This window comes from Thalassophryne amazonica, chromosome 13 (genome assembly GCF_902500255.1).
Source record: "Thalassophryne amazonica chromosome 13, fThaAma1.1, whole genome shotgun sequence".
Taxonomy (NCBI): domain Eukaryota; kingdom Metazoa; phylum Chordata; class Actinopteri; order Batrachoidiformes; family Batrachoididae; genus Thalassophryne; species Thalassophryne amazonica.
In genome coordinates, this window is record NC_047115.1 from 22,975,011 (window position 1) to 22,994,774 (window position 19,764).

The 19,764-nt window shown below is 40.9% G+C and overlaps 1 protein-coding gene across 1 annotated transcript in view; it reads right to left on the reverse strand.

The window, feature by feature from the left end:
- LOC117523859 (glutamate receptor ionotropic, delta-1-like) overlaps window positions 1–19,764 on the reverse strand; it is a 290,124-nt gene that overhangs the window by 55,672 nt on the left and 214,688 nt on the right. Inside the window, 3 exon segments of the mRNA XM_034185472.1 lie at window positions 2,884–3,214; window positions 4,624–4,821; window positions 10,336–10,437. Coding sequence (XP_034041363.1) covers window positions 2,884–3,214; window positions 4,624–4,821; window positions 10,336–10,437 — 631 coding nt within the window.

Sequence of the window (19,764 nt, forward strand, 5' to 3'; positions counted from 1 at the left end):
AGCCCACTCTGCTCCATCTCTCCAAAGTAAATGTCCAAATGAGTGTTTCAGTTTACTGCATTATCTGAGTTTTTGTGTTGGACACATCACATCAGTGTTCCCTTCCTCCTTTGAGCTGGTTCTCAATTGCCACATTTCCAATATGGTGTTATTACCTTTGGGTCCAGCAGTGGTGGCCAAGTGGTTAGTGCACTTGGTTTCAGTGTGGAAGGTTCCTGGTTCAAACCCCACCCCTGCCACATTTCTCTATGCAATGTGGAGCTGTGTCAGGAACTTCTCAACACACCTGTTCTTGATTTGCAGCTCATCACCTGGGTGCTATTAAGCCTCACAGTGTGGTCATGTTCCTCGCCAGATCGATGTGCCTTGTGCCTTCCTTCCACCTCTGTTTGTGTGTTTTTGCCTTGTTATTGTTGCCTCATCGTGTCTTCGACCACCTGCCTGTTTGCCTCAACCATGCCTAAGCCTGATGTTTTTTTGTACTGTTGCTCATTTGGACTGCCTTTCTGGTTACTGACCCCAGCTAACATCTCAAGTAAACACTTTAAAACTAGAGAGCTGTGTTTTCTGCATCCCTGCATTTGTGTCCAGCCTGCTTTGTCAGTAAACCTGATAGTTTCAGATGTTGCCCAATATTCCAAGGTTTTTTTTTTTCAGGTTAGGTCCAACTAATCACTGGGACTACTGTATTTTTTTTCCTTCCTTTTGTTTTTGTTAAAAATTATTTATGAACATTAGGGTTATGGAGGCTTTGCACAGGTCGGATTTGGTTTAGTTTCAAATGTTTGACTGGTGAAGACCTCTAAAGCGGTGTGTAATGTTGTACAATTCTATACAAGGTCTGTTAGAAAAGTATCGAACCTTTTTATTTTTTGCAAAAACCTGATGTATTTGAATCACGTGTGCTTGCATGAGCCAACCTTGAACCTTCGTGCGCATGCGTGAACTTTTTCACGCGTGTCGATTGCGTCATTTCCTGGTAAGCAGCCTTTGTGTGGGACATGTGTTGTGCGCTTGGCAGATTTTCATTTTAAGGAAAAAGACGGAACGACTGGAGCAGCACCGCATCAAATTTTGCCAGAAACTGGGTGACAGCCAGGTGGAAACCATTCGGATGATTCAGACAGCTTTCGGTGACGATGCTATGGACATCACACAGATTAAGGAGCGGTACAACCGGTTTAAAGACAGCCGCACAATAGTGGAGAGCGAGCCGCGCTCCGGTCGGCCATCAACATGCTGAAATGACCAGATCATTTCCAAAGTGAATGCTGTGGTGATGCGGGACTGTCGTGTGACTATCCGAGAAATTGCGGAAGAGGTGGACATCAGCACTTTTTCAGTACATTCAACTGTGACAGAAGATTTGGCCATGAAAAGAGTGGCGGTGAAATTCATGCTGCTGCTGATGGCGGTGCAAAGCGCCTCCGTGTTGAAGTCTCACAGGACATGCTGTGACATGCCTACCTCTTCCACAATTTCTCTGATAGTCACACGACTGAAAAGTCACCGAAAGCCATCTGAATCATCCGAATGGTTTCCACCTGGCTGTCACCCAGTTTCTGGCAAAATTTGATGCGGCGCTGCTCCAGTCGTTCCGTCTTTTTCCTTGGAATGAAAATCCACCAAGCGCACTACACATGTCCTCACACACAGGCTGCTTACCAGAAAATGATGCAATCGACAGGCGTGAAAAGTTCACGCATGCACACGAAGGTTCAAGGTTTGCTCATGCAAACACACGTGATTCAAATCCATCAGGTTTTTGCAAAAAATAAAAAGGTCCGATACTTTTCTAACAGACCTCGTATATTAATTCTGATATCAGGCTCCCAGGCCAATTAGTGCTGGTACTTATCCCCATATTCTGTGCACGGAGAGGATGAGTGTCTACAACTCCCCCCTGCACAAGGGTGCACTGACATGAGCATGCCTGTGACTCACCAATAGCACGAATGCCATCGTGACGATCCCACCTGCTGTGTTCCCAGCTGGACACCGTTCTCTGTTCTACCAGCTGCCATGTGCTCTGCACTGGACGCTGTGTATATAAAATAATTGTTTTTGTTTTTGATTAATCATTTTTTCAGCAAATTGGCTGTTGAAAATGGCTCTAATCACTTCCTGAATCACAGAGGAGGCTGCAGCCTGAGCTGTTCGTGAGTGCACCTAACTACCTGCAGATAGCATTTTGAACCGTCTCAAAAGGTCATTATTTGTCATGTTTACATTGTTTTGATAAAACAGTTGCGTGTTCTTTCTTTCTTGTGTGCAGCTGTTAAATATGTTTATAACAGATTTAACTTCTTGTTATAATCCTTCAGACAAGCTGCGCTCTGATGTGATCCGCTCGCTCTGTTCACTTTTTCTTTACTCCACTTGATGATCTGCATGTACTGCTGGAGATTAGATCATGCCACATAGCACAACATCTGTGTGTGAAAGATTTTTTGAACATTTCAAAATTCTCTGTGCGCAATAACACGCACCCGCAACCCTCTGGCATCTTGTCTGCACCTGTTAAAGACGTGTTACTCTGCAGCACAACACAGGTTGTGTTTTGTGTGAATCAAGGGCATGCTCGTGTCAGTGGGTCTTAACGCAGGTAACTGGGGGAGGGAGTGTTGTAAGGTTAAAGTAATGGCCTTAAGATCAGGAATGTCCGTAATTCCCATGTTGCTCACAGTGTGCTGTTGAGTGCTTATAATAATCTATTCAAACAGCTATTATACTGACAACTTTAGCTGATGCACCATCAGCCATGGAAGCATTAACTGACAGAAGATATTAGGTGGTGTTGATTTTGTGCAGATGAAAACATGGACTCTCTTGGCTCTCTGCAACTGTTGTTTTTAATCACCAAGATTTTTAACTGTCGCCTACCTTGCTGTACAAAAGCACCATAGACAATCCAGATGGCGCTTTGAAGCGAAGTGGAGACAGAAGGCGGAGGATGGCTTCCTGCACCGTTATGGCAGCGCACCGCCTGGATACGCCTGAGCAGGAAGATCATGATGCCCACCACAGGAATGGCTGCAGCAATGCACGCCCACACTGCCAAATCAAATGGTGCCAGCAAAGAGAATATGTTGATCTTTTCCTCTGACTTGCGCATGAGAATGCCGACAGAATAGTCCAGGTAGCGTTTGCTGAAATCCACGACACTTTCACGCTCCGGGGTGATGGTGATGGCTGAAATAGCCAGGTCAGCGTGCTGTGAATGCAGAATGATATGGTAATTTCTTTGTGAAACAACAAAGTAAGTTGAAGAAATGTTTGTGCTGTTAGATGTTGAAATAGTGTGGTCTGTCAGTGAGCAAAAAAATTATAGAATTATATTAAACTTTTGCACATTCACCAACAACAATTTAATTTGGGTAATAATGTGAACTTTGTACTGCAATTACTATCATGCTGAAATATGGCTTCTTAATACAGCATATCAACAAAAGAAGGCCAATACTGCTCTAAAATTGATATAATTAATTTTGATATGCATATTTCTGCTTCCATCAATAACAGATTTAGTGAGACAAATATTTGAAAACCATATGTCTAAGCCTCGGACTCCTTACCCTGACAGACTTTTTGTTGTGGACCTTCATGCGCTCTTTGATTTTGGAAAGTGAACAATGTCTCATCAGTGAGGCATCAAAAAATATTTGCATTTGTGTACATTGCCTTCAGGTCAGGTCAGATGTATTTCCAGATGCACTAATATCCATCCTAATATGGAACCACCTCCTCTGTTGGCAGAGGATTGAGCTCTCTGTCTGCCTGCTATAAAACACGTAACAGACAGGAACTAAAATGTATGATTTCAGGCTTTACAAATGTTTTTAACTATTAAGCCTTATTCACTATACCCGCAAAAAGATATTAGCGTCTAAAAGTTATCAGAACTAAATTTAGCGGAAGTTAACTGGTCCACTGATGGTTTTCAACGTTAGCTAAAAAGCTAATCAGCTAACAAAAACTTAGCTTTGCTAATTAGTGGTTAGTGGATTAGCGGAACTGGGCCCCCAGCTGCTTAACATTAGGGCACCTGTGTGCTGGGTCACACACGGAGAAATATGGTACATCGAGAAAGTATCGTAGACATAATTCCATCACAACGCAATTGATACTCCTCATTTAAGTCTACCTAAGTAGCCACTAGTTTGACACAAAGTCATTCCAGGAGTACCCAAGGATCCTTTGAAGAGAGCTGGTATCAAAGCTTCCAGTCATCACCTTAAGACAGGAAGGACCAGGATCCTAAAGACTTGCACTTTTGTTTTTCTGCAAACATATAGGCAGTGACTCCATGACTCCAAAAGCTTTTCCCAGGTGTCTCGATGTCAAAGGACCCAGAGACATGAATGTCACTGCTGTGAATGTCTTTACAAGTTCAACACATTCCAAGAGTCTGGGAAGTCATTGAAATCCTGGCTCTTATACTTGATCTAGAACAACTGCAAACCCAGTGCTTGCAATATGTACAGTTAAATAAAGTTTTGATATCATTTATTGAGAAAACTCATTTGCTCAGGATTATGTTATTCTGAAAATTTTCAACATATCATGGACTTATAATTGGCTTCAAATTCAAAACAATACGACATGGCTCAAAGAAACACTAACCTTGCCGATGAGTTCCCCAATCATGCCATTCCAGGACCCATTGGGGAGTGCTGAGCCATATTTGCCATCTCCAACTTGATAGATGTCATACTTGAAGCCGAGGATCTTTGCTAAGGCATCCAGCACATCGATTGAAAACCCCTTGTATCTCTTGGGTTGACCCAGAATGTTTTCTGCCACCATGACGAAAGGCTCCTCCTGTTCAAATCAATTGCAGCACAGATGAAGTACATTACTGACACAAATATAATGCTGACCAATGTGAGCATATCTGCAATTTGTCTTTCCGTTCGCAATTTCCCCTCAAACTGTGGAAAAGAGAAGTGTGAACTTAATCACAGGGATGTCATTTATCAGGATGCACCATAATCTCCTCTGGGTCAGATTGGCAACTGGAGCGAGAACACATTCAGTCATCTTTAGAACTTGCGGGTGACACTTTTATGAAGACTTTAGCAGGCAATCCAAGTTTGACTTCATCTTAATAAAATAGTTTCTTTGGCAACTGTTGACCTGTAACACAGGACACAGTGGCAAATGCAGGGATTCGTAAGTGCAGTTACACCATTTAAAATTTACTGCAAAGGACCACACTTCTGTAGAGGGTGAAATAATCAGGAAAGATTTAAATGGGTGAAGGTGGACTGATAAGAGAAAAAAACCTGGAAGAAAATGGGGGGACCAGGCTGAGAGAGGGGGCAGCACCAAATTGCCAGATTGAGTGATCCTGCAAAAGTGACTCAAAGATAAATACGGTGCTGGAAAATGATGTGAAGAAGAGGAAAAGTGGCACAAAGGTGAAGGGAAGAGAGGTTTGTTGCGAGTTGAGGGTAAACTGCTGCGCTGTCCGGCTGACTTAAATGGCTTCTGATTGTCTGGATTCACAAGACATGATAGAGGAGAGGATCTTGCAAATTACTCTTTCAAAGGGGGAAAACACGGGTGCCTGTGTACAGACAGTCGATTACGAGAGGTCGAGCTCTCTATGACTGCTGCCCTTTGTAGGCTGCCCAGCCGTCTGCGACAAAAGTTCACTAATCCAAATCCAATCACATATGTCATCTTCAGACAGGATCAAAATTTGGCCAGTGTAGAGTCTTTTTGTACACAGAGTGGAGAAATGAGTGTAAAGGGAATGGAATGACATACAGTGATGGGCACAGATAGCCAAAAAATTAACTTCGATAACAGATAATCAGATAACTGAACAGTTATCTTTGATAAAGATAAAACGATAAACCACACAAAATGTATCGGAAGTTACAGATAACTGATAAATTCCAGTATTGTCTCTGGTACATTTGCAACTACTAACAAACTGAATTTGAGTTTTAACACCACAATCGCTTCTGGTAGCACCAAAAGCAACAACAGACCCAAACACTGAGCCCACACTTATGTTTTTGAACATCTTGCCCCCTGCTGGAAGCTACTACATGGCATCCAGCACAGAAGCAAGCTGAGAGCAGCTGCAAAGCCCAGCTCTCCACCCAATCACAACACTCCGGTCAGGCGGAGGTCTTGGAAAATAAGGAAATACTGAGTTAATGTTTGGTGCATAATAAAATGAATACTGATAGAATAACTCCATTAATGTCAATTCTGTCATTTGTACAAAGTTAAAATATTACATATATCTTTTAATGTTGAATAATTCACTAATTCTGAAGTTTTGTAAAAAACACAGACAGATCGTAAAGGATTCTGGGTAAAATGTGCCTCTTCTGCTAAACACTGATTGGCTGAGTCATTCATTATGTAAACCAACACATTAATGTGATGTGTGTCATGTGTTGGTGTTTACAGATAAATGTGCTTTTGTAAAATATTCCAATTTTTTATTTGGAGCCCTGGAAGTGTCATCACAAAATGTTTTGCATGTTGAGAGAATGTGCGCTCATTTTATTATATTGTGCACACGTTTTATGATGTTGTGCACACGTTTTATGATGTGCACACATTTTATTATATTGTGCACGTTTTATTATATTGTAAAACGTGCACTCAATATTGTCTTGACACATAAATGTCGGCTATTCGCCCTATTGACATTTCAAATCCCGCAAAACCTCAGAGAGGTCGGCGCGCTGCGAGATCTCAGTAACATTGAGAACTGCACTGAGATGCTCTGATCACACTGCGCTTTAAGCGCTGCACACAGATAACACCATTAACATCGCAACATAGAACTATTTTTATATTGTGCCTAAAACGCTCATGAATATATTCTCTGGGTTTATAGACATTGTTATTGTGTTTATTTTATGTAAACATGCGAGAATCACAGGCTGTCTCTCCGTTATTTTCAATGGGAGCTGCTGTGAGCTACGCTCGCTTCCTGATCATGTCGTTCTGGGGGAACGTGAAGTTTGCTCTTTAATGTCTTGATTATTGTTCTTTACAACACTGTTTGTCCTGTTTGTTCCAGACTAATATAATATGTCTGAAATTGGTTTGCGTTTATTAAATTCCACGCAGATTAAACGTAACAGACATGGATTATTTGTTAGAATTGTTTTAGCAGGTTTTCAGGGTATCATGCAGCAGTCTCGTATTAATGTGACGAAAAGCATAAAAAATACATTTTTGTAGTATAATATTAATTTACAACTGTCATTGTGTTGATTCTCTATATGTTGTTTGACTGCAATGACTGTCTGGCACGCAAGGAATTATGGGATAAGTCAATAGGGCAAATGCACACTACCGGCCAGTAGATGGCAGTAGAGACCTTGAAAACTTGCCAAAACAAAATTCCAGATAATCCGTGTCTGCTACATTTAAGATGCGTGGAATTTATTAAACACAGACACAATAACACCATCTATAAACCCAGAGAATATATTTACAAGAGTTTTAGGCGCTAGAGTTTAATGCTGTTGTCTGTAGAGCCTGATCAGAGTGTTTCAAATGCATTTCTCATGTCGTGAATGTACTGAGATTACCCTATCCTACCCATAATGCACTGCTGGGCACAGCGTATATCCACACTAAAACCTTAACAATTAGCACATTACTTTAAAACTAAAACATATATCTGATATTTTCACTTTATAAAACTTCAGACATGACATTAAATAACTTTTCCAAAATTAGTTTGGTTAAAAGTTGAATCATAAGTTAAAAATGTATGCCTCTGGATGACTTGGGTGATATTGCCCGCATATCAGTATGGGGTTAAAAGAAATGAGTTTTTTTTGGGACCAGTTCTCCTTTGCCTGCAGAGGATAGAGTGGTTTCTTCTTAAAGCAGCTCTTCTCTGTTTTGCAGAGGGTAGAACTACACATCATCTACAGGTACACATTTAACAGGTAGGTGGTCAACTGATTTTAAGTTTTATAAATATTTGTAGCTGTTCAGCTTTATTTACCATGTTATCGGTCTAAAAATTATTGGACAAAAAGTTATCGCATGATAATTAGTCCGATAATGGTTTTTAAAGTTATCTAACAAGATAATCTGATAATGAAAACATTATCTTCGCTAATTATCGGTTATCGGATTATCGGAACTGTGCCCACCACTGATGACATATGGAGATATAATGTTTTAAAATTAAACATGTCCCTCCTGGGGAAAATAACCACAATTGTTACAATTTATGGATTTTTTTTTTTTTATTTTTGCTCCAAAATGTATCATTTGGTGTAATCCGTTGGTCTGATTAATCACAAATGAGAGTGATTACAGTTGACATTTGTCACTTGATGGGTGTTCCCAAGTGTGCCCAGGGCCTGGTTTCATAAAGCGGTCTAATCTTGTTTAGCTGAGTAAACTCACTTAGTTGACTAATCTTTTGACATTAGTCGTTGCGCAAAGAATTTAGGCGGCTAAAGTTTCACATTAGCCGAGTAAAGTTTTTAGCCCGCTACAGAGGAGACTAATCTTATTTTAGTCGACTAAACTTCAGTGTCTTACCTCAAAAACAGAGACCATCGTGTACCACCACTTGATGGAGCAAGACTGAAGGAGACCCTTGCGGCAGGAGCGGGTGTTCCGTAACCAGAATAATCCATTAGACATGTTCCTGGACACTGAGGCCGGGAGCGCTTCTCCTCTGGTGTGGCGGTCTCGGCCATGTTTGCAGCAGACAACCAACCCGGGCATAAACAAAACTCTTGTGCATTGGAGGCGTTTCTTGGCAATGGCACTGGTGAGGCTGCTTATGCTCGTGAAAACAGTCGACTAACATTAGATGGCTAATCTACAAGTTTAGCCATTAATGTGAAACATTGAAATTAGTCGGCTAATGTGGGGCTACTATCCTTAGTCAATTAAGTGAGTTTAGTAGACTAAAAGATTAGACCACTTTATGAAACCAGTTCGTGGTTACTTAGCATTACTGTGCACAATTCAGGGTTGGGTAGGATTACTTTGAAAGAATACATGTGGATTACATGTATGTATGTACATACATTTGAATTACTTGTAATCTGATTACTTTTGGATTACATTTCAAAGTAATCCTACCCAACCTTGTGTGTAATGATACATTAAAAAGGCCAGGGAGACCTGACACTGTCACTATGAGGTTTTTCTCCGTACTTGACTGTTGGCACCAAAACGTTGATTGTTTCAGTAAAACGTGTCATAGTGGCCTTCCTACATCGGTAGTTAACTTGTTAGTGTCTAGTTAGCAGTAAGATGTTTATTTAGTGCAAAGCTTTGTCAACATTTTAGATTTAGACAGAAATACAGCTGTTTTGGACTGCATTCTGCCATCTTGGATGATTTTTTTCAAAATGAACAACAAACCAATGTACAGTTGTATGTGACGCTGCTGTAACACTGCCATCACACTGCCTTCATTGACATAAAATAGACTTGGATATTTTGGCCCTGCCTAGCTGGTGCTATAACAATGTATTGACAATGTAAACCACCCACTCTGATTGAAATTGAATGACAGCTGGCCGCTTTTCCTCTGTCTCATGTGTTCAGTTGATAACATCAGAGAATGCCTGCAAAAGTGAAAAGGTTTTACCTTCTTATGTGTTTATTACTGATTGATGTTTTGTGATTCATCTCAGCAAGAGGGCTGAGATACATAAAATTGTATACAGATAAACTGGATCCATGGTTCAGAGGAAAAAAAATGGCAGTAAAATGTTCAGTTGTTTAAAAGTCCAAGTAACATTTTCACATGTTTTAAACATGGGCGTGGCCTTGCTGTGCTCTCTGGGCACTTTTGATGTAGTTGTTTTCGTGTTCCACTTCTTATTTTGAGGATGCATTACTGAGATTTCTGTCTTCTCTGGTACCTATGCACACCAGTCCTTTGAAAGAAGACTAAGACCTCTATTCATCATCATTTTTTTTATTATGGTTTTAAATCTGACATGAGACTCTTTGAATGCATATTTGTTTTATTGTATATTGTGCAGACTGCAAAGCACAACACAGCATTCTTGGAATTATTTGCACCAACCTAATACTGGCAAAGTATTGGCAGAAATGATGATATTATTAAAGACAAAGACAAGTTTGTGCAACACCACAGTCATCATTATCCTCACCATTACTTGAGTAAAAGCTATAATTTGGAAATTTACAGTATTATATTTCTCATGTGTTTAATTAAAAGAAACAATCTGTTGGGTGTAAAATGAAAAGCTATTTAATAAGTGTGTTGACGCGTTTGGCACTGAGATATTTGCTTTTGTGCCTACTCATGTCAGGTGTTAATAGATTCACTTTACTCCCACAACTTACCAGAACTGTTACAATCTTGAGCGTCACTCCGTGCATGCCGCTCTCTATCCGATTTTCCTTTAGGCTTCCATTCAAACCACGTGTGGAATCCCAAGAAGCCAGCTAACGGCAAGAAGAAAAGAAAAAACAAACATCACCTCATTAAGGTGAAAGAATAAATACAATAAATCTGAGGGCAGGTCTCAGAGACAAAACTGAAATGATCTCGTTGGTTTTTTCTGATGTGAGAGAACAAAAATGCACAGGAACAAATAGTTCACCAAAGCAATCATCCCACTGCCATTGTGTGACTCAGTTTGGAGTGATAGCCAAGTCAAGTCTATTTATTTTATAGCACATTTATAACAGCCAGTACTGAGAACCAAAGTGCTGCACATCTAAAAACACCATAAAAAGGAAATTCAAAGAAGAAGAATCAGTAAATAAAATCTAGTATGAATAAATCTGACAGTAGATTTGTTTCTGCAATCAGTATTTGTTATTTATATATGTAGAGCAGGTAGATCTGAGGATATGGAGTTAGTCTGCCAATATGTAGGCCAGGGTTTGAATCCTGCTTATTCTGCCTCTTTGTCCTGAACAAGACACTCAATTGTCCACCCAACTGTGAATGGATACCACCTCAAATGCGGAAGTAACCTGCATTGGACTGGTATCCTGTCCGGGGGAGCCATAGACTCTCATCTACTGGAGATAAGCACCTGCACCAATGGACCTCAGGGCCTATATAAAACACACTATTCAGTATATACACACTTTAGACACCCCAAATTTTTCATAACAATCCCATACTCAGTCTGATTAGGGACATGGTGTGGTGGGACAGATAGCTTGAGCCCCAGGTAATTTTGCAAAGTTCTCCACATTTAGCAAGATTTGAACTTGACAAATATAAAGAATGGTATCTACTTTACAAACCTTTGCTTAATTGCTTAATCCTCAGTAATTTCAATATTTGAAGTAGATGTATTGTCATGGGTTTGAACCCAAATTGTAAAGGCAAGACTGATTTGAGAACAGGGTGGTAAAGTTTTTGTTGAAGAATACTTGAAACTGGAACTTCCAGGCAATCATGTGTACCTAATGGTTTTCAATTCAATGACATCCCACTATGAACTCATTGTAAGTCATTTCACACCAAACAAAGCTCTGTTTCGTGGACATCTTACTGACTGGAGGTTAAAATGGTAGAGACTGTATTTATATGATGCTTTCAAGATCAAAGCACTTTACATTTATACCTCACATTCACCCATACAGGCACACACTCACAAACCGATGTCAGGGTGCTTCTGTGCAAGGTGCTCACTACACATTGGGAGCAACTTGGTGATTAAAGACCTTGCCCAGGGGCCCTTAGTGATTTTCCAGTCTGTCTGGGATTTCAACAAAGGATTAGTTGATCACAAGCCCACTGCTTTAACCACTTCACCATCACCTCCCCAAAAGGCTAAAATGGCTAAAACTCTGTAAGACAACATCAAGTCCATCGCTGAAGTGGTGAGAATGCTGCTGCATGAGTGAGCCAACAACAGTTTGCTAATCAGCTTGATGCTGTGCAGATTGAGCAAGTAATAAAATAAAACATATAATAAAACATATTTTTACTTAGTTTATAGTACCAAATCACAACAAAGCTACCTCAAGGCGATTCACACAGGTAAGATAAGAGGTAAGGTCAGTGGTGGGCACAGCTAACCAAAATGTTAGCTTTGATAACAGATAATCAGCTAACTGAAAGGTTATCTTTTATGAGGCTAAACTGATAAACCACCCAAAAAATTATCGGAAGCTACAGATAACCGATAACTTTCAGTATTGTCTCCGGTACACTTGCAACTAACAAGCTGAATTTAACAACATCTATAAACCCAGAGAATATATTCACAAGAGTTTTATGCACAATATACAAAGGGTTAAATGCTGTTGTCCGTGTGGCGCCTGATCAGAGCATCTCAAATGCATTTCTTCTGTCATGAATGTACTGAGATTACCCATAATGCACCTGGACACAGCATGAGCACACTAAAACCTTCAAAATTAGTACATTACTTTAAAACTAAAACATATCTGATATTTGCACTTTATAAAACTTCAGACGTGATGTTAATTTAAATAACTTGTCCGGTGGTTGAAATTTTAACCATAAGTTAAAACTGTATGCCTCTGGATGACTTGGATGATATTGCCAGCAAATCATATGGGGTCAAAAGAAATGATCTTTTCTTTTCTGGGACCAGTTCTCCTTTGCCTGCAGAGGATAGAGCAGTTTCTTCTGGAACCAGCTCTCCTCTGTTTGTAGAGTATAGAATTGCACATCTACTACAAAACATTTAACATGTAAGTACTCAAATCTTTGATTTTGGACTTCATAAATGTTTATAACTGTTAAACGTTGTTCACCACGCCTCCAAAAATAAGTTAGAGGTCTAAAATTTATTGGACCAAAATTTATCAGAAGATTATTAGTCTGCTGATGGTTTTCAAAGTTATCTGCAAAGCTAATCTGATAATGAAAACATTAGCTTCGATAATTAGTGGTTAGCGGATTAGCGGAACTGTGCTCACCACTGGGTAAAGTAACATAAACACATAATCCCACAATTAAACCAAAATTGCACAGAAATGTAAACCATCTCAAAAGATGGCAAGGACATTATTGACATTCTACAGTTTTGGAGCAGCAAAAGAAAAGTCATGGTCTCCCTTGGTTTTCTTGCATAGACATGGAACACTAAGAAAACAGAGTTGCAATGACCTAAGGTCTCTATTAGCACAATAGGAGCATCAGAGGGCCTGAGTGTATTGGTGAGCAGTCCTGCACATGGCTTTGACAATCAAGGGCAAGACCTTAAATTCAATCCTAAACATGAGCGATACAACATTAAATTTGTCTGGTTATTGACACAACACATTGTCTACCTATGAATTAGTCAGATTCTTTGCTTTAAGCCTGATTTGAAGCCAGCCTAGAGTACCGAAGAAGATGACAGGCCATTGAGCCCACTCTTATTACCACATCTCCTGACAGGATGCCAGGGGGCAACATTCATTACTTCCTCTGCGAAGGTTGGTACCCATTTGCAGCTGGCTGGACTGGGACAATGCAGATGAAGTGTCTTGTTCAAGGACAGAGGCAGGTAGCACTGGGACTTGAACTCATGTCTGTATATTGGTAGCCCAAATCCAATCCTACTGAGCTACCTGCTCTGCAAGCAATCTACACTATTTGTAACTAGTAATCATACAGATGGTGTTCTAATGAAGATGAGAGGAAAAAAAAAGCACAACACCAATACACAATAGTGGTAAATTTATAGTTATCTTTGGACATCAGCAGCAGAATGACAAAATGATTAATATTCCAAATTAGATAGACACAATAATATAGACTTACTTTGAAACTTATTCTCATTGCTGCTTTTGAAAACTGTGTACTCTCAAAGTTCTGAGGATGCCTGAAGTTTTTGAAAGAGATGTTTGCTAAATTCTTAATCAATGCTGCTAGCTGGACAAGGCTTTTCAAGGATCTGACACATCGGCTGGAGTGCTCCGTTGGGATTTGATCTGACAGGACAAGATCACAAGCCCACGGCAAAACAAGGAGCCTTCCCGTTTGGAACACACCTCAGTGTTCACCGCACACGGCCGCCTCATGCACGAGTCACACACAAACACACTGCACACTCTGGCAATGAGAGACGACACTCCAAGCCAACATTTTCCCTCCCGACACAAATTCTGTTGTTCTGTTGATTCGACACCAATGCTTATTTTTTAATCCATCCTCAGCAAATCACTAGAGGAATAATAATAATAATTTGCTGTGTAATGTAACAGGATAAACCTTACACAAGACTCACATTCACAATCACACACCAGTGTCAGGAACTGGCATCTAAGGCAGTCAGATGCAAACTGGGAACAATTTGGGATTAAGAAGTTTGCTGAAGGACACCTCAGTGGTGATAATAAATAGCAATGATCTTCTCAAGTTTCACTTTCAAGTACTAACATCATTTAAGGACAAATACTCATAAAGCAGATGCAGGTGGTCTTTTTGTGATGAATGAGTTCACCTCAAATGACTGTTAGATGTTTGATGCAAATCACAACTAAAGCAATTTTATTGATTAAACAAACAGACAGACACAGGAAGAAGAGGAAGAAGGAAGAGAGTCGGGACACAAGGGTAAGACACAAACACAGCCACCTGCTGATCACAAGTTTTTCTGTTTTTAGTTTTATTTTTTGACTGATTCCCCCCCTTGTTTCAACTGCTCTTGTTTATTTGTGATTGGCACATAGAGAGTTGATATACTGGACCAACCCACTGTGATGTCGCATTTAATTATCATTTAAGCATATCAAAAGTGCATACAAACATGTTAATTTGCCACAAACTGAATATTCATAAACATCTAATACCCCATGCTAACCATAGGCCCTGCAGAATAATAATAATGATAATAGTGATGCTATTCTGAACTATAAGCATGCACACTACTGGCTACAAAATGGACCTACTACTCTGATTTGATTAGCAAAAGCAAGTATAATTCAAAGTACTTGTTTGACATGGTGGCGACACATATTCAAGAACAACCACATGTAAGTCACTCTCCATTTACTGCTCAAGATTTGTTTAGGTACATTAGGTCAAATATATCCCAGCATGCCTTAGTCTCACAACTGCACCCTGTTACTGATATGGGTGCCTTCACTGATACCTCACTTACATTTACTGATTTTGATATTATTTCATTGGATGCACTGATGAAATGTGTAACTTCTGCTAAATAAACAACATGTCTTTTCAACCCTATACCAGTGAAACTGTTTAAGAACCCTGAGCTAGAAGAATACGAAATATATATTTTTAAAATACAGCAGAGGTCACCAACCCTGTTCCTGAAGAGCCCCTGGCCTGCAGGTTTTCCACATCTACCTACTCAAGTCACACCTGATTTTTTTAAAAGTGGTGTCTTCCAGGTCTTGATTGGATGAGCGCAGCTGATAGAGTTAATAGCCAGGAAATGGAACAGGGACATGCAGGATAGGGGCTCTCCAGGAACAGGATTGGGCACAGCTGTTGTAAACTGTTAGAACTGTTAGACTGGCCTAAGCAGTGGGTTACCCCTCTGGGTCTTGTCTGCTTGAGGTTTCTTCCTCATTATTAGGTGTGACATGATGATCGCCATGGTGAACACGCGTGTGATCATGTGACGGCTTCGGTGCACCTGTGTGCGCTGGCATAATCTGATTGTCTCTGTGGGAACACCTGGGCGTGATCATCAGTGATCACGTGTCGCGTGATGTGGCTGTCCGGTCGGCTGGCGGTGTGACATGCAGCTGGAGCAGCTGGGTTTTTATTTTTATCTCTGTTGTGGTGATGTGGGCATGCTGCTGGCTGGTGATTCCACCTCCAGCAGGACATGCTGGATATGCCATGATGGTGTTCTGCAGCTGTCAGCTGTTCCATCATGGACATGACACCAATCCAGATGTGCACGCTGTGATGGACAGCAATTGCACTGCACTCCGGCCACCGTTCGAGCCTTTGCCACTTCGACAGTGTTGGATCGTGGTGTGGGGGAGGAGGGGAAATGACACACTTACATGGCATTTGTGTTGCTCGGGGGGGGGGGGGGCGAGACACACTTGCACGCCATTTGTGTTGCTCAGGGGGTGACACGAGACACTTGCACACCATTCGTGTTGCTGGGGGGGCACGACACACTCATATGCCATTCATGTTGCTAGGGGGTCAGGACACACTTGCATGCCATTTGTGTTGCTCGGGGGGGGGGGGGGGGGGGGGGGGGGGTGAAAAACTTGTATGCCATTTGTGTTGCTCGGGGGCGGACACAACACACTGACCACCCTTTGAGTGTTTTCCACCTCGACCGCACCCCGACAGTGGTGTCCTGCACACTACATTTGTGCTGGCCGCACGAATGGACCTGCATTTTCTAAGTGCCCAGCGGCTGCTGTTGGACGTCTGTGGGTGGTACCTCTGGCTGAGTGTGGGTCAAATGGCCATTCGCCACCATTCATCCTCATTTGGCTGCTGGTGTGAAGGCTAGCTCATTCACCACATTCGGCCAGGGTGCAATGTTGTTGATCATTTCGTGCAGCCCCTCGACCACAGCCCGGATGGTCAGATCTGCGTACGACATGCTGTACAAATGTTGCAACCATGGTCAGATGACAGTATGACCTCCGCCCCCCCAGTATGGGGGGCGGAGCCTTCGGCTTTCGGGCTCCTCTCCTGTGGGGCCGGCTCCCGGTTCGGGTCGGGGGGGCGAACGCCCTCTCTACTTTTGAGATTGGCCTTAGAACTTTCCTTTTTGCTAAAGCTTATAGTTAGGGCTGGATCAGGTGACCCTGAACCATCCCTTAGTTATGCTGCTATAGACTTAGACTGCTGGGGGGTTCCCATAATGCACTGAGTGTTTCTTTCTCTTTTTGCTCTGTATGCACCACTCTGCATTTAATCATTAGTGATTGATCTCTGCTCCCCTCCACAGCATGTCTTTTTCCTGGTTCTCTCCCTCAGCCCCAACCAGTCCCAGCAGAAGACTGCCCCTCCCTGAGCCTGGTTCTGCTGGAGGTTTCTTCCTGTTAAAAGGGAGTTTTTCCTTCCCACTGTCGCCAAGTGCTTGCTCACAGGGGGTCATTTTGACCGTTGGGGTTTTTACGTAATTATTGTATGGCCTTGCCTTACAATATAAAGCACCTTGGGGCAACTGTTTGTTGTGATTTGGCGCTATATAAATAAAATTGATTGATTGATTGATCTTGATGCCCTTCAATTGGGTTTCCAGCACAAGCACAACGCAAATATGGCCATGTACCGTGGCTGAATGGTTGTGCCGACTGGTGTACGAAGCATTTGAGGTGCCTCCGATTTTTCACGACTGCCATTCGAATCCTCCTTCGTGCTTCAACATTGGACTCAGTAGGTCAAAATTTCACACATTCCCAAGAAAAAGTTTCTCAGAATCCAAGAGCTGGAGAACCCCACACTACTTTTTCTGGGTCAGGCTCAAAACTTCTCAATTACCCCTCATACAATAGACACACAGATTTAGGCCTCCTTAAAGTGGACCAGACCATGGAGACAATAGATGGTTTCCTTCAGGGTGGTCATGAGTTTGGACCCCAAGCTGTTCTTTAAGGTGGTAGAAATGAGACAGCACCAGTGTATGCTGCCAAATCTGAAAACATCATCTGCTGTCATTAAAAAAACAGGAATTTAAAGTATTATTAAAGTGATTTGTATACACACATCACATCTGTAAAATATCTCTAAACTGTTATATTATTTGGTCATGACGAATGTATGGGAAATATGAATGCACACGAGTTGCCCATGATACATGTGTGTGGGAAAAAAAAACCAAACTGTTATATTATGTCATGTTGAGTACAGGGAAACGTGCATGCATGCATGGTCATGGGTTGCATGGGTGCATGTATGTGGAAAAAAAAAGAAAAAATTATTATATCATCAAGTTTAATCGAATATAGGTAAATGTGCGTGCATGCATGCATGGGCTTGGGTGCATGTATGTGGGTTAGAAGTGTTATATTGTCAAATCTCATTGAATCTAGTGTGTGTATTGGTGTATGCAAGGGTATTTGTGTATAGAGGTAGTGTATTTATGTAAATACATGTTGATATGTATAATGCAAGGTGTGTGTTTATATAGGTATATATGATCTCAAAATTTTTTTTTTTATTTATTCTTGTCTGCGTAGTCGAAAATAAAACATGTGAAAGGGGGTAGAAAATATAAGTTTTACTTCATTCAACTCCCTTTGAGAATGTGCGCAATGTATAAATGTTTTTAACTTGCTCAAATAAAGTATTCATCATCATCATCATCTCTGACACCAGTCACGACTTGATTTCAAAGTAGGTCATTACTGAGTGGGAGATGTTATATGAATCCCACTTCAGTGCATTTTCATGCCGCTGAATCCTAATAGGCAAATTATCCTGACTGAAGTTTTATTCAAAATGCTGAAACACTAAAGGCTCTGACAGTTTCATTCAGTATTTAGGGACGGACATCAAAACTGAGAAGTACAGCAAGAAATATTTCCTTGCTTAAGTACTACCTTGACGTCTGAACTGCAGCATTATAAAATACAGAGGCTCATCTACACTTTTGACTTCATTTGATTAAACACAATCAACTGGATTATTGGGGCCTGGAAAGATCAACAACACATAACAAACGTAGGTGTTACAATATGTGCTTACACGAGTATTTGTACAATCACAATTTCCTGTTCCTTTGTTATTGCATTTGGTGGCATTTTGAGACTGATGGGAAAAAAAAAAATACAAATTTAAATCTGTCACTGATACAAGCTATGATGACAAAACCTGAAATGACATTACACAACCTGCAGAACAAATGGTGCAAAAACACACAAGACAGCAAAATGGGTCCTACTGTGAGTGAAATAAAAGCATGCAAAGAAATCAATGAGCTCCTTAAAACAATATCTCAGTCACTCGAATTTCGTTTTATTTTTTATGTTTTTGACAATCTGTCTGCAGTGCATGTGAGGCTGCAAACATTTAGACATAGTCGCACTCATACTGCTTTGCTAGGTCTTACTGCAAACTGCTGGTGAATCATAATGTCTCCCTCTGGCTTATGTGAACGAATAAAAACAGTTTTCCATGCTCAATGTCACTCATACAACATGTCCTCTAAGGTTTTTTTTTAACACCAACAACGAGTGCATAATAACGAAACATAGATTTTGTTCTTATTGTAAACACCATGCTGTAGTATGTGTTTCCATGCCTTTGGGTAACAAACACTTTGGTCAATGTTATATTGTACTTTGCTCCAAAACTGACTGAGCCACATGTAGGAGTTGACAGCTGCCTTCTCACAAAATACAGCATAAATTAAAGGCATTTGCTTTTCTTCTTCTTCTGCGAGAGTGTGTAGGAACGTGCGTTTCTTCAAGTGTGTTTGCGGAGAGTGCAAAATGTCAGCGTGCGACGCCTGCCTCACACGAGGGGCTATTTTCTCCATGAGCAGCTCCGTACTCAGTGAAAATCTCCATTTTGTAAACTGAAAAACAACAATAAAGAGGAACACTTCGACTTCACAGAACGCTGCACACCAAAAGGCCGATAGGCGATTCACAAAAAAAACAAAACACACCACTAGCAGCAAACTGCTTTATGAGCACGTAACACTCCACTGAATACAGTGCGAGCTTTACTTACCTGATATGGAAATGTAATTTGTGCAGAAATAATTGGCTTCACAAGTAACTGGTCTCTGCAATATTTGACGTATGTCTTTGACAATAAAAGGTAAAAATAAGACCTTAGATATTAAATATGTTACAACTCATTTTTCCTGAATATGTTATAAGGTTATGTACAGGTAG